This window comes from Vicia villosa, unplaced genomic scaffold, assembly GCF_029867415.1.
Source record: "Vicia villosa cultivar HV-30 ecotype Madison, WI unplaced genomic scaffold, Vvil1.0 ctg.001057F_1_1, whole genome shotgun sequence".
Lineage (NCBI taxonomy): Eukaryota > Viridiplantae > Streptophyta > Magnoliopsida > Fabales > Fabaceae > Vicia > Vicia villosa.
Window position 1 is genome coordinate 287,821 of NW_026705465.1, and position 21,805 is coordinate 309,625.

At 39.6% G+C, this 21,805-nt stretch overlaps 1 protein-coding gene across 1 annotated transcript; it reads right to left on the bottom strand.

Annotated features, from left to right (window-relative positions):
• Positions 1 to 19,903: 19,903 nt before the first annotated feature.
• LOC131632969 (uncharacterized) lies at positions 19,904 to 21,250 on the bottom strand. Its single transcript, XM_058903677.1, has 2 exons — positions 20,321 to 21,250; positions 19,904 to 20,254 (listed from the first exon to the last, which is right to left on the bottom strand). Exons 1-2 carry the CDS (start codon positions 21,248 to 21,250, stop codon positions 19,904 to 19,906), a joined length of 1,281 nt encoding a protein of 426 aa, XP_058759660.1.
• Between the last annotated feature and the right edge of the window lie 555 nt (positions 21,251 to 21,805).

Below are 21,805 nucleotides of genomic sequence, written 5' to 3' on the forward strand. Positions count from 1 at the left end.
GGCTAAATACCGGGGTCAAGTGCCCAGCTGGGGTGAATCTCAGGCCTCATTATTTTGGGGTCCGAGTCTCACGGCATGAACGGCCCCTTCACGAGCAGGGCGTTTTACTATCGGGGTACTGTTACGACAGGGATGCTCGGTGTATGTGCCCCCCGAAGGACCAAGTGTCTGCCCGATTAAAAGAGCAGGCCCTTGTCGTTTCGTTTCAACATAAGGTGCTAGGCTTGTACCTAGGCCACACCTGTGATTTCGAGTGCTCCCAATTGGGGTATGTTCGGCTCTTAGTTGTAATACTGTTTAAGCTTTTCAACGTTCCATGGTCGAGCAAGTTCTTCTCCCTGTAAGTTTTCCAAGTAATATGCCCCATTTCCGGTTTTTGCCCGGATGTGATAGGAGCCCTCCTAGTTTGCGGCAAGCTTGCCCTCGCGAAAATCTTTGTGATTTCTCCAGAGTACCAAACTGCTTATCTCGAACTCCCGTTTGATGAATTTCACGTCATATCTTAGGGCTATTTTTTTATTGATGCCTCATGGAGAGCAGCGACTAACCGGACTTCTTCGACTAGGTCGAGCTTCTCTCTAAGGGTCTCGCCGTTCATTTCCTCGTTCAGAGGCTCTTCAGTTCATATGGTGGGCTCTTATACTTCGATTGGTATCACGGCCTCGGTTCCATATGTTAGCCGAAAATGGGTCTCCCCGGTCGTCGAATGTGGAATGGTTTGGTAGGCCCATAGAACGTTGTGGAGTTCTTCGACCCGTCTTCTTTTGATCTCGTCAAGTCTTATTTCAAGGCCTCTCCGAATGACTTTGTTCACGGCCTCCGCCTGTCCGTTTGTTTGGGGGTGTTCGACGGACGCAACGTGTTGTTTTGTTTCTAGCCTTGTGACGAATTTTTGGAAGTTTTTGTCGGTGAACTGGGTATGCCAAATATGTGTCCATGAATGATAGTAATTTAAAATCGGCATTATCTACTAATTTGTCTATGTTCATATGTGGATATGCATCTTTGGGACAAACCCTATTGACATTGGTGTAGTCAATACACATGCGCCATTTTCCATTATTCTTTCTGAAAAATTCAACATTAGACAGCCAAGTAGTATACTTGGCCTCCGAAATAAAATTCTCCTCTAAGAGGTCCCTAATAGCTAACTCGGTCGCGACTGTCTTCTCTGGGGACTGTTTTCTCCTCCTCTGGGAGATGGCTTTGTAGGCCAGGTTGATCGTCAGATGGTGACATGCTATTTTCAGCTCGAGACCGTGCATCTCTGCGGTGCTCCAAGAAAATAGGTCGGAGTTCTCCCGCATGCATGCCTTCAGTTGTTTCATGGCCAATTCATGCAGGTCAACTCCGATATTTACTCCTTTGGTCCAATCGTCTCCGAGGTATACTAGCTCAAAGTCTCCGTCCGGGATGGGACGCAAGGGGTCCTCTGATTTGATTGTTGGGGGCTTCTTCTCTTCCGCTTTCTCTTTGGATTCCCTGCAGAAGCAGCTATCCAGGTCGACGGTGTCGATGCGCGGAAGTAGTTTAGGTGCTTCGAAACTGACGGGCAGTGACGTCTTGGCCTCTAGACAAGCAGCGACCTTTATGGAGTTGAGGCCTTTGGTGGATACTTAGAAACACCTCCGGGGAGCTTCTATATCCCCATGTAGGGTAGCTACTTGATCTTTGGTCGTGTGGTACTTCATTTTGAGATGGACGGTGGAGGGAACAACTATCAATTTAGCCAGAGTTGGTTGTCCTAGGATACAGTGGTAAATGGATGGGAAATCAATAACGAGTAATTGAACCTTTACGACTCTGGCCGTTTCGACCGCTCTGAATGACACGATTAGTTCCACGAAGCCCCCCGGCTTTGTAACGGTGTCGTTGAATCCCTGCAGGTCTGATCCCATGTACGGGTTAAGATGGCTTTCGTCTAGTTGCAGGGTGGAGAACAACTAGGAGTACATGACGTCGATGGAGCTGCCTTGATCGATCAGGATGCGCCGGACATCAAAGTTGGCCATTCGGGCGCGAATGAGCAGCGAGATTGTGGCGTTAGGGGTTCCCTCGGGGAGCTCTTCTTTGTAGAATGCTATCAACGTGGAACTTCCCCTAGATAGGTCGAGCGTGGTTGTCTTGCCCGAACTAGCTGATATGAGCTCTTCAAACTTTTGTTTGACGGAACCCACAGTCATTTTGCTGAATCCTCCCCCGGATATCACCATCGCAGAAGGGGATGGCTCCCACGGGTTATGCGAGGAGAAAAATGTCGAGGCGCCGGCCCAGTCCTGGATTTAGAAATCTTCTGGTCGGTCACACTCTGGAGAGTAGAGGTATCTTCGGCTGGTTTTTCTTCGGCCACTGCCTTCGTCTCTTTGGAAGTCTCTTGCTTTTTAGCATATTGCTTGAGATGCCCTTCCATGATCAGTATTTCAATTGCAACCTTCAAATGGATACAATCTTCCGTGTTGTGCCCGTGGCCCTTGTGGAACCTACAATATTTCGACTTATCCATGTTCGTCCTAGCAAGCATCGACTTCGGGAAGCGAACCTTGCCTGCCTGGAACTCGGTGTTGACACACTCGGTGAGGATACGCTCCCGAGACGCGGATGATCAATGTTTGCGGATACAATTTCTTTATTCACATTATTTCTAAATATTGATATTTTAACAAGAGAATTAAAACATTGCAATCTATTAAAGAATATATCAATAGTCTAAAGTTTCTACATATTTTAAATTTGTTATAATTGTGCTTAGATTTCTCATAAAATCTTAATTATATTATTCTTTTCTTTTTACAAGTATAGTGTATAGATGACATTTGTTAGTACATCTTAAAGGCACAGGAAAGTAAGCTCATATTTTGATAGAGTCTAGATTCGAATGAACTTTAATCCTTTGCATTTCCTTTTTGTGTGTTCTCTGTATGTCTTGCCAAATATTTTCGTCATAGATAATTCACATGAATTATACTGGAGGTATTGAATATCTTTGTATTACACAAATGAATTTGGACATAAAATTTTTAATAGAAAAGCTACCGGCTTCTCCCTCGGGCTTGTACTACACTTATATTAGTACAATTTAAGCACATATCATTGTAAACCAGTAGTTTAGAAATTACACTTAAATGTGTCGTTGGTAAAACCGATTGGGTCACCTCGGATATAATATGATGCAAATAATTTATATTGAAGAACCATAAGTTTCTTCCATCCATTAAATTTTTGTGTGTTTCTAAAAGAAAATAAAAATTTGAGAAATTGCAGTTTTATGACATTAACTGTTGCATCGACTAAAATATCATGCATATGTCTCTACTCACAACCAGAAGCTTGTGAAATTATTTTCTTAACTAATTTGACTAAGAACTTGTTTTCTGGATTTTTTTAGAAATTCTTGTTTAAGTATCACATATATTATTAAAATTGATATTGAATATCATGTAATATATGTTCATAAAAAGAAAATAGACCCGAAGATCCAATCTTTAGACGTCTAAAGTTAATTATATGGTTGATACTTATGAGATCATCAATTCTAAATTATATATTTGAAACACCCAAAGTATAATATTAAGATATTTATTTGCATTAAGCCAACAAGATACTATACCTTAGTCCTCCCTAATTTTTTCTAATATTTCTCATCTAAGTGAACATTTGGATGTGTTGTGTATATTTCAATTGCTTCAATATAATACATTAAGATGAGTCATGAAAGAATATTGGAAAAATATAATTAATATGAATCTCAATTTTGAGGATATAATTTGAGAAAATAATCAAATACTTGATTGCAGCCCAGTGGGCTGATTATTACTTGATAAATTAATTTTCCCAATATTAGGGGGAGGAAATAAGCAGTTGAAATCATGAACAAGAAGTTCAAATGAACAATTCAAAATAAATTACCGTCTTGATCCTCGTACAAATCAATATGAACAAAAATTTCAAAACATTATTCATTTACAAAGAGTTTAAAATAAATTGTTGTCTTGATGCTTTTGTCCCCATTTGGGTTACTTGGGTGTGTACCTAGTATTTTTCATGTAGATTTTTGTTTTTGTTATATATATATATATATATATATATATATATATATATATATATATATATATATATATATATATATATATATATATATATATATATTATATTTTCGGTAAACATAAATGCATACACAAAAAGGAAAAAGAAAATATTAGAAAATAAAAGGTTAGAAAAAAGAAAGAAAAGAAAGAGATAATGAATATGGTAAGTCTGAAAGAAATATATAATAGACGGAAAAATAAAGACGAGTCTGGAAAATAAATCAACAGCAAAATAGTAGTAACAACGGAGGAGGTCTCGATCGATGGGAAGCCAAATCACCAACCGGGTGGATGCTCGGGACCTCGTATATCAGCAAGCTGACGTCGAAGGTCAGCAACCTCGTGAGTCAAATCATCAATCTCACCAGCATAAGTGGCACCATCTAACTCAACCTGTAAAGTGAGGTCAGTCACCTCCTGACAGAGTGTATCCATATCTGCTCGCATAACTGCCATCTGTGCTCGCAAATCCGGTTCCTGTAAGGCAAAATTATTAGTATAAACGGTAGTGTGCTCAGCCTCAGGTCCAAGGGTGTACTCATGTACTGGGTCTTTTGTAACTGGATCCTCTGTACCTGGGGTCCTCTGCCTCCGGAGTATACTCAGGTACTGGCAAATCAGCTATGCCCACCAAAGTCTCGCCCCAACCCTCCAAAGAATAATTCCAATTTGCTTGGTTGGAGACGCAAGTCATCTGTGGATCAGGTAGAGTAAAATAGTAGACATCCTGATCGTCAATAAGAAGTCTGTATTGATATGGATGGAATGAAGCTCATCACATAAGTCCACGGTCCAAGCAAAAATCTATATCAATCCGAGTACTACCACAATATGGGGTAAACTGAAGTAACTGGTTGTCCAGACCTATGGCGGATGCGATCCGTGTCACATTCCCACCTGCATGCCTATATCCCTCAGTGGATCTTGCAGCCATATCGAGGCTCTTTATCTGAAAAACCCCACTCGTGATGGGATGTGACTGACTAGTATAATAAAAAAACAGAATCTCCTCAGCAGTCACAAGATGATCATAGTAGCTCCTCCCAAAAAAGGTGTGGCATAGAATCATCTCAAAATATCTAAAGGCGGGATTGTGGATCCTCTCGCACTAAGTATTTGCTTGAGGACAAGCAAAGTTCAAGTATGGGGGAATTTGATAACACTTAAATGTATCGTATTTTTAGCTTGATTTACATCAATTATTCTCTTATTTCAATTGAATTATTTTATATTGGTATTACGCTGGTATTTGTTCATTTTGCAAGTATGTATTTATTTGAAGACTTTGTGAGGAAATGAATAAATGGGGGTATAAAAGTAGCAAAAAGGCCAAAAGAAAAGAGCCAAATAGAAGCTGCCCAGCCCACTACGAAGTGAGCACGTGGCCCATTAGAGCCAAGACCCTTGACGACCGGTAAGCACCATACCTCCAGCTTTGACAGACAGCAAGTAGAGAATATAGGAGGAGTATGCATGACGAACGGCAAGAAGCTTGTTGGGCCTTGTGACGATCGACAGGCAAGTTCAATTACAAAGAATGAGTGGAGACGCTCGTCCTTGGATGTTGTAAACAAAGTGGGCCAGCCCACTACAATTGAGACCCACATCTCAAATCTCTAAATTCTCACTCCCACGTACGAGACGCCCGTCTCCTACATTGATGGCCACGTCCTAAGAATTAATCAAATTAAAGACCTACGTCTCAAAAGACTTCTTCAAATCGTTTGCTACATTTTAGGAACTTCATGACCACTACTTCCGAGAAGATTGGAAGTGGAAACTGCATTATGACCACTATAAATACAACGTACACACGAATGGAAAAGGGTTGGCATTTTTACCGAACAATTGCAATTTATTTTGTTCTTCTACTTTTGTATATTAGTTTTAAGCTTTCTTTATTTTTCACACAACAATTTCTACACCGGAAATTGTTGTCTACTTTTAACCGGTCTAATCTTACGTTAGACCGGAGAATTTTATTTCCTTGTTTTGTTTTCCCTTTTAAGAATGATTGTTCGAGTACTTGAAGATTCAGAGTTTAATTTCAGTCTTTATTATTATCCAGGTTTCTTATTTATAGTATTTATTTTTTGATTGCATGATTAATTATTATATGCTGATGAATATGCTTAAATATATGAACTATTATTATTTATGCATGTTTAATTTCATAAGTATGTCTGGCTAATTTATTTAGATGTCAATATGTAAAGTAATTTAACCGTAGGGATCCGAAATAAATTGGCTTAATTATGTTTTATTAAAAATCACTCGTTTCTGGTTTTGTGTCTAAATTAATTTGCTAAAGTTCTAAAATCAATAGAGCGAGAGTTTGAGATTTTAGAACAGATAAAGGTTAAGATCAACAGAGCGAGAGTTTGAGATCTTTAACTGGATAGTAGACATAGAACATTAGTTTTAAGGATGGCGAAAGCGTATTAAAACTAATTAGAATTTATTTATTTTCAAAAAGTGTTTTTAAACCCGACGCGGGACAGCGAAGCGTACGTTAGGGAACACTAGCGTGATCCGAGTCAACAGAGCGAGAGTTTGAGACTGGGAGATTTAAGTAGGTAATGTCTTCATGAAGCGAGCATTTTATTAATTATGATGTTTTCAAAAAGCGTTTCTAAATCAGGTGGGATGGAAAGAGCATACATTATGAGTTAGGATCGTAGTCTGAATCAATAGAGCGAGAGTTTGAAAGGAAGACTTTTAAATAACATAGTTAGTAAAGATTTTTTATTTAATTAGAATCTGGCCAATGGAACTTCAGATCACCTAAGTTAGACGAACTACATACTGATATCCGCTTATTATTATATTACCTAGATTTAAGATTTTTAATCTTCCCTTTTAGAAACAAGCTAAAATATTCTTAGCCTTAGCTTTACATAGTAACCTTAGATAACGGTAGATCGATTTATAGTCTATGTGGATTCAATATCTTTTAAAACTACACGACACGACTGTGCACTTGCAGTTATCCCGACTAATAGACACGTAAAGTCGCGATCATAGACCCAGATGTCTTGAAAGATGTCGAGGCATTTGTTTTTCTAAGAAACATTAGCAAGGTATATACATAAATTTATACCAAACTGAAAGATAAATGACATCAGTAATTGTTGACCCAGTTCGGTGACAAACACACCTACTATGGGGGCATACCAAGCCAGGAATGAAGTCCACTATCATTAGTATTAATTTAGAGCTAAACTATCCCCGTTTACAACCCTTCAATTAATCCCTACTCAATGACCCTTCTACCTAGATCCTCTCTAGATATGGAATATCCCCATCCCACTTCCTAACACCGCAGTGATGTTGTACAGTGCTCCAGTCCTAGGAGCTACAACAACGACTTAATACCCAACATTCCGATCACACAGACAAACAGTTTGGAAGACACACTTCCATGACAATCCTTAGCCAAGTGTCTTGGCTATGAATAATAACTTGGAGTTATTTCAAATCTTCCTCCAAGAACAATACGTCTTCCTCTTGTCTACAGGCTTCAAGGATTACGGTGACCTTCCCACAACCTGAGAGGTTCACTTAACCTAGCCCTAATGATTACATCTTTTCTCTTTTGGGCTGGCTTATTATCTAGGTTACAACCCCTTCTATTTATAACCTATACCCAACTGGATTTGGGCCTTCAATCACATCTTATTGCTGTTACAATCTAGCAGTAGCTTCTGCTACAATCAAGGTCCATAATCTTCCAATTTCCATGAATATCTCTATAATACGGTGAAATGACTTTTAAAGAAAATGTTGCGGGTAGCAAGAGTCGCCATCGACTTTTATTTTATTCAATTAGAAAGGCTAAAAGAACAGGAAAGAACCTTTGAAAGAGATTTTGAGTTCGGGGGGTAAGTTATACAAAGGGAAGGTGTAAGGCACCCTTTGTATCCATGGTTATCTATGGGCTCTTAATTGCTTAGGTCACTTATTTTCAAAATGTTTGAAAAGATTTTGAATAAGATTTCAAAGAAGAACTTTAGCTTGTAAATAAGCATAGTCTTTTTAATTTGATTTTGAAAAGAGTGGAAAAAGATTTTGAATTTAGAGCAAGCAATTAATAGCAACTACCCTAAGTTTTGAAATTTGTTCTTTTAGCCTTTCAGGGCGAAAGGGTCTATCAATACTGTAACTCGGTGAACTGACTTTAGTTGAAATAAGCAACAATGTTGCGGTGAGCATGAGTCACCACCGACTTTTATTTTGTCCAACGTTAGGAAAGGTAAAAAGTACAGAAAAATACCTTTTTTTAAAAAGGAAAACGGGCTCGGGGGGTAAATTATGAAAAGGGAAGGTGCAAGCACCCTTTTCATCCGTAGTTATCTACGGGCTCTTAACTTTCTTAGCTCATGTTTGTTTGAGTTAAAAAGAGGCATAAGGACTTTAGCGTAAATGCGTAGCCTTAGTTTTTTTTCGAAATAGTATTGAAAAGATATTCTTTATTGAGCTAGGCTGGTTAAGAGCACTACCCTAACTAATTGGTCTTTTTCTGTAATTTTTTACAATTCCCAGGATTATCCATACTATATAGAAGTAAGAAATCCTTGTTTATATTGGACGTGAGGATCATCGAAGGGTCATCGAGTTCGTTTGAAGGCAACAAGTAGAGGTACCTTTAGCAATTTCGAAGGGACGATCGTCACTTTTCGTTGGCAACAATCGAGGGTCATCGAAGGGACTTAGTGACGATTTTATATCGAGGGACCTTTACTAATGGGTACCTCTACATTTCGAGGGACACGACCTTATAATTGAAGGCAACCAAGAGGGGCGTACCCTAAGGGTGAGTGCGTGCAAGTGTGTTGGATTCTGGTATTTAATCTTGTATTTAGGTTAGCTAGCGTTTGATTAAATTATCTTGCCATACACGCCTTAATTATCATACATCTAAGCAAAATAATAATTAAAAATACAGGAATTTAAAGGTGCAGAAACGTAAAAAGGTCCACTATAATTTTACATTTGACCTATATACATTCTAATAACAAAATAAGATCGATAAATTGAACAAACACGCGTCATACAAGGGATTTGAGATGGGAGGAGAAAATCGTGAGAAAATGAGTGAAATATCACTAGATCTAAATTAATTATTAATTTTAAATTTTTATTATAAATCTAAACCTAATTAAATTAATCATGACTAGAAGAAAATAAAAGTTAATGATTTACTAATTATACAGGTCTAATAAATAAATCGATTAAGGTTATTGCCAAATTAAATGAATAATTAAAGTTGAATTTAAGTTAAACTTAAAAAATCTTTTTTGTGTTTTTATCAAGTTATGAATTTAGATGTAAAATAAATATAAGTTAGAAAATTGACTAATCCTAAAATAATGAGTTAATTTGTGATTAGTGGTTAATTAATTAAATAATGTTTAATTATAAATCATAATTTGGTGAAGTGTGTGAAGAAAGTGAAAAGAATAAAAAAATTTAAAAAAAACAACACCAGGGATCGAACCCTGGTTTATAGGATCACGGGATCCATAGCCTCCAGCCAATCATCCCCTGCGCTTTCTTTGTTAATATACTCACTACAAATAAACAAATAGGATTAGTCACGCAATAAATGAGTGAGTCATCGAACTCGTGGGCAGCCAATCGCGTGGAGAGAGATGGAACATTCTGGTTTGACCAGCCAATCAGAGGTTAACACACGCGCGGATGAGGAAGAAGAATTTGACCGACGAATTACAAGGCGACACGCGTGCAGTCAACGAATCAAACGTCCATGTCATCGTCTCCTACCTCCAGCCCTGCGGATTTTGTTGCGGAAACTGCCATGGAATTTCCTGCGGATTTTTCCGCCGTTTCTTCTTCTTTCATGGTGACGATCTAAAAACCTGCGAAATCAAAACCAACAAGAACCAAGGCTGCCCATACCTATAGAAAATCATGCCCTGAGTTCATTTATGGCGTTAGTTTCGCCAACAAATGCTTGTAACTATGGAAACGAACAACATCACCTTCCATGCCCTAACCATGGTGGCTTGCATTCCATGCGTTAGAACTTCGTTTTAGGGGCTTGAATCATCTCTAAATTATGCCAGGATCTCATTCAAGTCGTTATATCATGGTAAAACAATAATATATGTGGTAAACTAAAAGAACAAAAAAACATGTACAAATATGATGAATGAGATATGATTATATACGTATCACGGGGTCATGCATCAACCCATACTCACTCTAACTTACCTTAGGAGGATGATTGGATGGTTTTTTGATCTTGAAAGAGGTTGCAACTATGGATACGAATTTTCAAGCTTTCTTGAGATTTTTGAACATTGAGTAAGAGCTATTTGAGGCTAGGGTTTTATGTTTGAGTGAGGCTGCATTCTTATGTTTATATATGGGACGAAATAGGTCAAACAAAATTGGAGAGAAAGCAAGCCAATTGATTTGAAAACATTTGTCCTTAATTATACATGAAAACATTCTTATTTTGATCCAAATCTATTTTCCACAACTTTTTTAACGTGTAATTTGTCTTGGTTGGGTGTATTTGGACATGATTTTATGAATGGAAACTTTTTATATGATTTGATTTTGATTTATTTTGATTTATTTTGATTTTATTTGATTTACATTGATTTTAAATAAATAAAATCAAAATAAATGTAATAAAAATCAAAAAATACTTATCAAATGGTCCTTGGGCCTTGAATGGTCTCAAAATCATGTGGCTAATCCAAAACACATGGCCCATTACTTAAAAAGTTTGATTTTTGCCATTTAGGTTTTCATGTTTTTCTTGAAAATCGACCAACTTGCACCAATCATATCTCCCTCATTTTTTATCATATGGAGGTGTTTTTGTACATTTTAGAAAGTTTAAAGAGTCTTCTAAAAGACCCTTTTGGTTTCACCTTCAATGAGTTTACCATGTTCATTTACCATCCTTTGAGAAAAAATGTCGTTTTGTTGACTTTCAAAAGGACCTATAATGTATTCGCCTGTATCTTTCAACTGGTGCATTTCTTGACTTTGAACCCAACATCAAAGTTGTAGATAATGAAATTTCCTTGTGAATAGGCTTTGGTTGGGCAATTTTTGATGACCCATGTGAGAGTTAGGATCAGTCAAAGTTCAGTTGACTTTCACCTTAAAACCCTAATTTAGTAACTTCCTCTTTTGATGGTTTTGGACCTTTTTCCTGATGAATCTTTATGAAATTTTGATCAAATGATGAATGTAACATAAACATGTTGATTTTTCCCAAAAATCAGGAGTTTTGACCGTGTTCTGACTATAGTTGACTTTTAGTTCAAACTAATCGATTGTTCATCATTTGAGTAATTGAATGAGCAATCCTGTGAATCAAGGCTTGAAATTTGGTATGAGGGTCCTGTGAGGCATAGGAGAGGCCATGGAGTTCATTTGAGATCTTAGAATTTGATTTAACCTTGAGAAAATCCAAACCCTAGCTTTGGCCTTTATTGCTTAGGAGGAGAATGAACATGCTTTCAGTCAGGGATTACATGAGCCTCTGGAAACTATCTGGGCCCAACTATCTTGAAATATAGTGGGAAAATTTTTGGGTATGACAGCTGCCCCTGTTCAATCTTCTTAAATATGAGGATGTAGAGTGGTTTGTATGCCAGTCGGAATCTGAAGATGGAAGAGGATTGAACACTAGAATACCAAAAAATTTCCCCTTGCGGATGTAGAGACTTTTAGCGGGGATGGGCTTACGGATGCCATCAAGATGTTCACAGGAAGTTGTCTGTGATGGTCTTAGAGATGCCATCTAGCTGAGATATTTGTCAGCAACCTGGGGGGTCTTGCTTCCTAGAGTGCGTATATGATAGATCTTCAGAATGTTTGGGGTTCAAGCTTCCAAATGTATATCTGGAATAGAGATTCATAGATGTTCGGGGTTCGAGCTTCCGAAATATCTATTGTAGAATTCAGATCATTCGGGGTTCAGGCTTCCGAAACATATCTGGCGTAGAATTTAGAACGTCCGGGGTTCAGGCTTCCGGAACGTTTCTGGCGTAGAATTCAGATCATCCGGGGATAAAGCTTCCGGAACATATCTGTCGTAGAATTCAGATCATTCGGGGTTCAAACTTCCGAAACATATCTGTCGTAGATTTCAGAACATCCGGGGTTCAGGCTTCTGGAACGTTTCTGGCGTAGAATTCAGATCATCCGGGGTTCAAGCTTCCGGAACATATCTGTCGTAGAATTCAGATCATTCGGGGTTCAAGCTTCCGAAACATATCTATCGTAGATTTCAGAACATCCAGGGTTCAGGCTTCCGGAACGTTTCTGTTGTAGAATTCGGATCATCCGGGGTTTAAGCTTCCGGAACATATCTGTCGTAGAATTCAGATCATTCGGGGTTCAAGCTTCCGAAACATATCTGTCGTAGATTTCAGAACATCCAGGGTTCAGGCTTCTGGAGCAAATCTTTTCGAGCTTCTGGGGTTCAAGCTTCCAGACTGTATATTTGATAGTGATTGATTTTGTTGATGATATTTTCCTGGCCGGTTGGTCGACCTGAAAGACAAAGTTAGTTTTATGCAATGTCATGATGCATGTATTGTATTGTAGTATGAAGCTCTCAAAATAAATGAGAATCTTCGCATGTTATGTTTGTGTTCACCATGATACAGTATATTATGCATGGAGGTAGATGCATGATGTATGGGTATGTGTATGTAGATGCTTATTGATAGCCCTATATAGTGGCTCTTTGCATGGAAAATAAATCCTTATTTGCCGCTGGAGCTGATAACAACACGATTGTATTGCGGATTCCTGTCTTCTGTGCAAGAATATTCAGTTAGGGATTTTTGATTTATGCTCGAGGCATACATCCTTGTAGGAGAATGATTCATTTCTTGAGGAATGCTTTGTGGGGATATTTCCATACTATTGGCTCTGGGAGGACATCTGGATGACTCAGGTGTTATTCGATTGCTTTTCCTGTTTCATGTGAATATAAGAATCTTTTGGTAAACACTGGTCATATTCACAATGCATATGTTCATTCAAAATTATCATTGGACGCTTGCGTATTCAAAAAAAGAAAATGAAAAAGTAAGCTTGAAACAATTTGTATTGATTTGGTAAAAAGGCCGTAAATAGGCGAATTAGTACAAGGAGACAGAATTCCTAGTAAGAGGAAATCGTCGTGCAATTTTTTTGAAAAGAAGTACAAAGTAAATAAGGAAAACAGCTATGTGGAAATGATCTCATTGGGTTTCGACCCAGCTACTGCCATTAGGCCTTCGAGTATCTCATCCCTCGCTTGTTGGAAGAGACGATTGCATTGATTAGTGCCGTTTGAACTTGACCTTGGTAACAAATTTAACTGGGGATCGATGAGTGATGATCCAATGGGACATAGTCGTACGCTTTAATCCCTAACTTTTGCCTAGACCGCCTTTTCAGGTTTTCAGCCCACCGAGATACCCTTTTTTGCCCAAGCCGCCATCTCAGGTTTTCGACTTGTCGGGTGTACATTTTTTGTATTTATATCCCTAATTTTTGCCCGAACCTTTTTGGTTCGTCAGGATGCCCTTATTTTTGCCTAGGTATGTCAACCTAGCGGGTCTATTTTATGCGTAGTATTTTTTGACTATGTCCGCATTCACAGGGCGCGGGAAGTCTTCGCCATCCATTGTGGTAAGCATCATGGCTCCGCCGGAAAATATTTTCTTAATCACAAATGGTCCTTCGTACGTAGGAGTCCACTTGCCCCTAGGATCACCTTGTGGAAGGATAATACGCTTTATTACCAAGTCACCGGTTTGGTATGCCTGGTGCTTGACCTTCTTGTTAAATGCTTTGATTATACGTTTTTGATACAATTGCCCATGACATACAACCGCAAGTCTCTTCTCATCAATCAAGTTTATCTGATCTAGTCGAGTCTGGATCCACTCGTCTTCGCTCAAGTTTGCATCTTTCATAATTCTCAGGGAAGGAATCTGAACTTCGATAGGTAAGATTGCCTCCATACCATAAACCAATGAGAAAGGAGTTGCCCCAGTTGAGGTACGTGCAGAAGTGCGATAACCATGAAGAGCAAATGGTAACATCTCGTGCCAATCTTTGTATGTCACCGTCATCTTCTGTACAATCTTCTTTATATTTTTATTGGCGGCTTCCACTGCGCCATTCATCTTTGGTCGATACGGGGAAGAATTGTGGTGTTTGATCTTGATTTGCGTGCAGAGCTCAGTGATCATCTTGTTGCTCAGATTAGTACCATTATCTTTAATAATCCTTTCAGGGATGCCATACCGACAGATGAGATTATGTTTGATGAATCGAGCCACAACATTCTCGGTTACTGAAGCAAATGAGGCCGCTTCCACCCACTTTGTAAAGTAATCAATAGCCACGAGGATAAAGTGATGCCTAGTGGAGGCAGTAGGCTTGATTTCTCCGATCATATCAATGCCCCACATTGCGGAAGGCCAAGGAGCAGTCAAGACATTTAGTGGAATCGGAGGTACTTGCACTTTTTCACCATAGATTTGACACTTTTGGCAATTCCTGGAATGATGGTGGCAGTCAGTCTCCATGGTGGACCAGTAATAGCCTGCTCTCAAAATCGTTTTAGCCATAGTATGTCCGCTGGAATGAGTTCCAAAAATACCGTCATGCATATCTTTCATTATTTCTTCTGCTTCCTTCTTGTTCACACAACGAAGCAAAGTTGAGTCATGATTACGTTTGTATAAGATCCCATTACTCAGGAAGAACTTGGTAGATAACCTACTTAGGAACTTCCTGTCATTGATGGATGGCCCTTCAGGATATTCCTGAGCTTCAAGGTATCTCTTTACTTCACAGAACCAAGGCTTCTCATCTACCTCTTCTGTAACAATCTCACAACAATGTGCCGGCTCATCCAATCTTTCAATAGTGATCATGGGTGCCTCATTGTCCCACCTAACTTTGAACATAGATGACATGGTAGCCAGCACGTCTGCCAACTGGTTCTCTTCTCGCGGGATATGCTCAAAAGTAATTTCTTCAAAGTAAGGGATCAAGGTCAACACATGCTCCTTGTAAGGGGTGAGATTGGGATGTTTTGTGTCTCATTCTCCTTTGATCTGACTGATTACTAAGGCTGAGTCCCCATATACTTCTAGAAATTTGATTCTCAAGTCGATTGCGGCTTTGAGACCCATGATGCACGCTTCATATTCGGCCACGTTGTTGGTGCCGTCAAAACATAGTCTCGCTGTGAACGGCGTATGACCACCTTTGGGAGAAATAATCACAGCACCAATACCATTACCAAGTGCGTTCGAAGCTCCGTCAAAAACCATAGTCCATCGGGATCCTGGTTCAGGTCCTTTGATCGGAAAAATAGCAAGTGTACTATTTTTGCCTCTGTAGTAATAATAGGGGAAAATCCCCGAATGTCGATCTCAAGGACTGCGTAGGAAATACAGATTCTTAAAGTATGATTCAATTGAACAAAAACTAATGTTTTGGTTTTGGTGGATTAAATCCTTGCAAAGAAAAAATAACGAGAAAATAAATTGATTTTTGTTATCAAATATATGAGATTCTAGGATGAGTGGTTGATTTGGCATGTAACACTCAGAATTAAGATCTCTTCAAAAAGTTCATAACATTCAGTTACCACATCCTTAGGGTGTTTCCTCCTAAGCCTTTAGTGAGAAAACCTTTGGTCTTCCAACCTAAATCCTAAGTCCTTAGGAACCTAAATTGAAACCAAGCTTTTATATAATCAAGATTATGTGGTAATTATAGGGTATCCCTAGTCCTAGGTGATATCCACTATAATCAAATTATGCACAAACCCTAACAACTACAGTCCTGTATTTGTTAGCCATGGATTAATCCTTATGTGACCGATAAAGAAAACATGAAGAAAATTGCATAATTTAACTGAATAATATAAACCAATGTATTGATGAAATCACAAATTCATCGTTATTACAAAAACCAAATCAGGACCACCCCCTAGCATTGGGGGGTTTAGCCTGTCATAATATTCAAGAAAGACATAATAAAGAATGTAGACATTACTCAAAAATAATGGTGACTTTGATCTTCAATGGTGGAAACCCTTGAATCCCTCCGTCTCCAAAACTCTTGATGAAGCTATCTTCTCTCTTCTGTGATTTTCTATCGTATGATGCAAAAAGTCCCTCTCCTCTTGTCTCAAAATCACTTTTAATCTGTTCTAGGTTTTCAGGTCCAAGAGAGAACACCCAAAATGCCCCTGGTGCTTTAAAAATAGAAAAATAGAAAATTTTAGAATTTCTATCCCCACCAGCTGACACGCCCGTGTCACTTAACACGGGTTGACCGTGTCAGCTTCTGCCACTTTTGGGGAGAATTCTTTAGCAGGTTGGACATGGCCGTGTCACTTGACACGGTCTGACCGTGTCAGCCTCTGCCTTCATAATTTGGCTTTGACTTAAACATCAAAGTTGTATCCCTTTTTGTTAGCGAAATTTTGCCACCGGAACCGCGTCATTCCGAGTTACGAAGCTCCAGTTATGATCAAAATACTACACGCTTGTCACGATTTTCAGCTTCTTTTACACCAATACTTGTGAAATTTCCATCTGATCTAGAATTAACCTACAACCACCAAGTAGTGAGATCAAAAGCATCTAAAAAGACATGATAAAGGGCATAAAAACATAATGCAAGAAATTAACTAATATTAAAGGAATCAATGAAAAACTCTTGAAAACAACCACAAAGTGTTACCAAGTATGACGATCTTATGCCGAATTTATGACGAAATTAAGTAGAAATGGTGACCGATCATCCTTCATCCGGACCAGGCTCTTCATAGTCAGTAACAAGCATGATATCCTCATTTGGAAATTCAAAATTCATGGACTGATAGTCATCTACCGCTTGATGGGCCAAATGATCGGCTAGTACACTTCCCTTGATTGCCTTCTGTGTGGTATACTGGATGTCGTACTCTGTCAATATCATTTTCCATCTTGCTATTCGTCTGGAGAGAGCAGGCTTCTCAAATACATACTTGATAGGATCCATTTTAGAGATCAATAAAGTGGTATGGTTCAACATATACCGTCTCAGTTGGCGAGCAGCCCATGCCAAAGCGCAACAAGTTTTCTCGAGCAGTGAGTATCTTGTTTCACAGTCGGTAAACTTTTTGCTAAGGTAGTATATTGCATGCTCTTTTCGACCAGACTCGTCATGTTGCCCCAGTACACACCCCATTGAGTTCTCTAACACTGTTAGGTACATTATCAGAGGTCTTCCATCAACTGGTGGCATCATAATGTGAGGTTCTTGGAGATACTCCTTGATTTTGTCAAAAGCTAACTGACACTCGTTATTCCATCTTACCACTTGATCTTTCCTCAATAGTTTGAAGATTGGTACATAAGTGGTTGTCAGGTGAGAAATAAACCTTGCAATATAATTCAAACGTCCCAAGAAACCTCTGACTTCCTTCTCAGTACGTGGTGCAGGAATCTCTTGAATAGCTTTAACCTTGGTCGGGTCGACTTCAATACCTTTACTACTGACGACGAACCCTAGGAGCTTACCGGATCTTGCCCCGAAAGTGCACTTGTTCGAATTCAATCTCAAGTAGTATTTCTTTAACCTGTCAAAGAGTTTTTGCAAATGGACGAGGTGTTCTTCTTCTGTATCGGATTTTGCGATCATATCATCTACATACACTTCTATTTCTTGGTGAATCATATCATGGAATAAGGTCACCATTGCATGCTGATATGTTGCCCCTGCGTTATTCAAACCGAAAGGAATCACTTTGTAACAAAAATTCCCCTAAGGTGTTGTGAATGTTGTCTTCTCCATGTCTTCTGGTACCATCTTGATCTGATTGTAACCAGAGAAGCCGTCCATGAAGGAAAACACTTTGCATTGTGCAGTATTATCCACCAGTGTATCAATGTGAGGCAGCGGAAAATCATCTTTTGGGCTTGCTCGGTTCAGATCTCTATAGTCAACACACATTCTGACTTTCCCATCTTTCTTAGGTACCGGCACAATGTTGGCGATCCATGGTGGATAACTCACTACCTTCAGAAACCCAGCATTAAACTGTTTCTCAAATTCGTCTTTAATCTTCTTGGCCATATCAGGTCTACTTCTTCGTAGTTTCTGCTTGATCGGAGGACTATCTTCCTTGATTGGTAGGCGGTGCACCACAATATCAGTGTCAAGGCCGGGCATATCTTCGTAAGACCAAGCAAAAATCTCAACATAGTCTTGTAGCATCTGGATCAGTCTCTGTTTGACACTCTCTTCCAAACCAGCGCCTACCTTGACTTCCTTCTTTTCTTCGTCAGTACCAAGATTCACAACTTCAATCGGCTCTTCGTGTGGCTGTATAGTCCTTTCTTCTTGCTCTAAGAGTCTGGCAAGTTCTCTAGGCACTTCACAATCTTCCTCGCCTTCATCCTCAGCTTGGCAGATCGGATTATCAAAGTCATAATTGGCAGTAGCAGAGTCGTTATCAATGGGATCCAAAGTGGATGTGAATCTGCAGTGTATTATGTGGGTGTGTGTAAGAACACATAGCTATTCAATAATATAAAAAAGCAAAAACATAGAGCGCAATATTTGAATATGAAACATCCAATGATTTATTTGAATGAAAATATGATTATGAAATGACAAGCCCTAACAAATGGACCACTGTGCCCCGGGAAAGGCACATGGCTTTAAAGTTTATTGTTTGAATTACATAACCAAAACTTGGAACAGAAAACGATAAAAAATAGGAAAAATTGCAATTACTCCTGGTTAAAGGAGATAGAGATAACATCTTCGGTCTTCTAGTTGTTCAGCCCATGGTCAGGTGTAGGAAAGATCCACTTGTCTAGGTTGCAGTTGATTTCCCCGTCTTCTAAAACATTGACTCCTTTGCTGAAGAAGTGAGACATTAATCCTCCAGGACGGGTGTGATAATTATTCTTTTGAGTTCCAGTAGTACAACCTAAACCAAGCTTGTCGGACTTATAAGGAACATCAATGAGTTGGCCCCAAACAGTACAACCACCTTCTTCAACTACAACCTTAGCATCCTTCAGAGAAGCCATTGTCGGAGGGATCCAGGTAACTTTAGGAACAGTAGGAGCATTCTTGGCAGCAGAGATAACCTGAGGAACCAATTCAAAAGTTTGGCAAGGAGTCTCGATGAATTCGCCGTTCACTTCGATATACTTGTACTCATTCACATAGCTAACCATATACTCTTCTTCCCCATGCACAGTGACGATCTTGCCATTTGCAGGGTACTTTAGCTTCTGATGCAAAGTAGATGTCACAGCACTTGCCCCATGTATCCACGGGCGCCCAAGCAAACAGGAATAAGCGGGGTGGATATCCATCACATAGAACAAGGAGTTAAAAGTCTGATAACCCACTCTGATTGGGAGCTCAACCTCTCCATATACCGTACTCTTCGACCCATCGAAAGCCTTCACCACCACATTACTGGGTTTTAGTACCATCCCTTCAGAATCAAGTCTATCCAACACCATCTTAGGCAACACATTCAACGAGGAGCCATTATCCACCAGCACATGAGACAGAGTAGTGCCCTTACACTCAATGGAGATGTGCAAGGCCTTGTTATGACTTTTTCCAGCAGGAGTCAAATCAGCATCAGAAAACCCCAGGTAGTTGTTGGTTGTCAAACTTGCAACACAGTTCCCGAATTGATTAACAGAAATCTCTTGTGGCACGTGCGCAACTTTTATAAATTTCATCAGAGCCTTAGCATGAGCCTCAAAACAAGTTAACAATGATAGCATAGATATCTAGGAGGAGGTGTGCCCCAACTTTTCAATCACGTCATAATCACTTTTCCGGATGATCTTCAGGATTTCATCCATTTCTTTCTGGGAGACTTCTTCATTAATAGCTTCAACTGGTGTTTGAACTGGTTCCAGCAATGGTCTCTTTCCTCGCACATCAGCAGTTGAATCGGAAACAGGAATTTGGGTTGAGGTATTGGCATCTGGAGAGATTTCCGGGGAGAAAATCCTTCCGCTTCTTGTAACCTTACTAGTCCCCACGATATTGTCAACGTCGGGATTGGGAGTTTTAAATGGCTCATCATTCAAAGCTTCTTGTTTCACACCATGGATGTACACATCGTTGCCATAACTCTAGGGGACCTCCTTGTTAGAGGAGTACGGGATTGGACCAGGCTTGGTAATGATCAAAGGAGCTACCTTGGGTTCAACGGTAATCCTTATGGGGCCCTTGGTAGGAATTCTCACAGGAGTCTTAGAGATCACAGACACGTCTTCGAATTTCAAATTTTGAGCTAGGTCTTTACACAAATTTTCCACAAAAGGCATTTTTTCAAACAAGATCGTTCGATTATCCATCAAGCGTTGAATGCCAGTCTTCAACATTGCACAACCATTTGACTGAGACGAGCAGTAGTAACAGTCTTCAACACAACCCGGAAATAAACCGGCTTGCAACAGGTTCTTCTTGATAAGAGGGAGTGGAGTAGTCAGGCTCATCACATTAGTAACATAAGAATCTTGGTCAACAGCATTGACTGCTCTGTCATGTTTTGGCATAGGATCAGTGATAACATTGGGAGTTTCTGGAGGATCGAACTCAATTTCTCCTGCGTCAATCATATCCTGGATTTTGTGTTTCAGTGTCCAACAGTTGTTGGTGTCATGCCCCACACAGTCAGAATGGTAAGCACATCTTGCATTAGGATCATAGCGAGGAGAAGATGTATTGATGTTTGGTGGAGATATTGGTGCAAGTATCTTTGCCTTCAGCAGGTGTTGCCATGCCTGATTCAATGACATATTGATCTTTGTGAAGTTTCTTCTAGGCGCGTCTTGTCTACGCTGGTATCCCTGCTGTTGATTTGGTCGAGGTGTTGGTGTAGAAATCAGGACAGCCCTAACAGATTGGCTACTATCGTTTTTGTTGCGACCCTTCTGGTTGTGCACAACATTAGCTTCAGTCCTCCCACTATAGGGCTTCTTCGTAACACCAGAAGAGGCAGACACCTGAATTTTCCCACTTCGAATTCCACTTTCGACACGCTCCCCAGTCAATATCAAATCAGTAAAACCAGTTGATGAGCTTCCCAGCAAATAACTGTAGAATGGACCAGTCAAGGTACCCATGAACATATCTACTAGTTCTCTGTCAGCCAGAGGAGGTTAAACTCTGCCAGCCAAATCCCTCCACTTCTGCGCATACTCCTTAAAACTTTCTCTCGGACCCACGGACATACTCTGTAGCTGTGTACGAGTTGGTTCGAGATCAGCATTCTACTGGTATTGCTTATAGAAAGCAACAGCCAAATCTTCCCATGTACAAATATTGATACCCTCCAGCTGATAGTACCATTCAAGTTGAGTTCCAGACAAACTCTCGCGGAACAAGTGAATCCCACAGCTTTTTGTCAGCGGCGTGAGGTTGGATCTTCCTCACATACGATTTTAAGTGCAGTTTGGGACAAGAGACTCCGTCATATTTTGCAAAGGTCGGGGTCTTGAACTTTGGAGGGATCACGACTCCTGAGACGAGCCCTAATTCCTCAAAGTCTAGCCCTGGCACCTTTTGGACTTCCACAGCCTTCATTCGCTCCTCCAATTGTCTGTACTTATCTTCCGGATACTCCTCCTCATCGTAGTATTCTTCTTCTTCTTCATCTTGCTTGATAGAACCATTGCTCT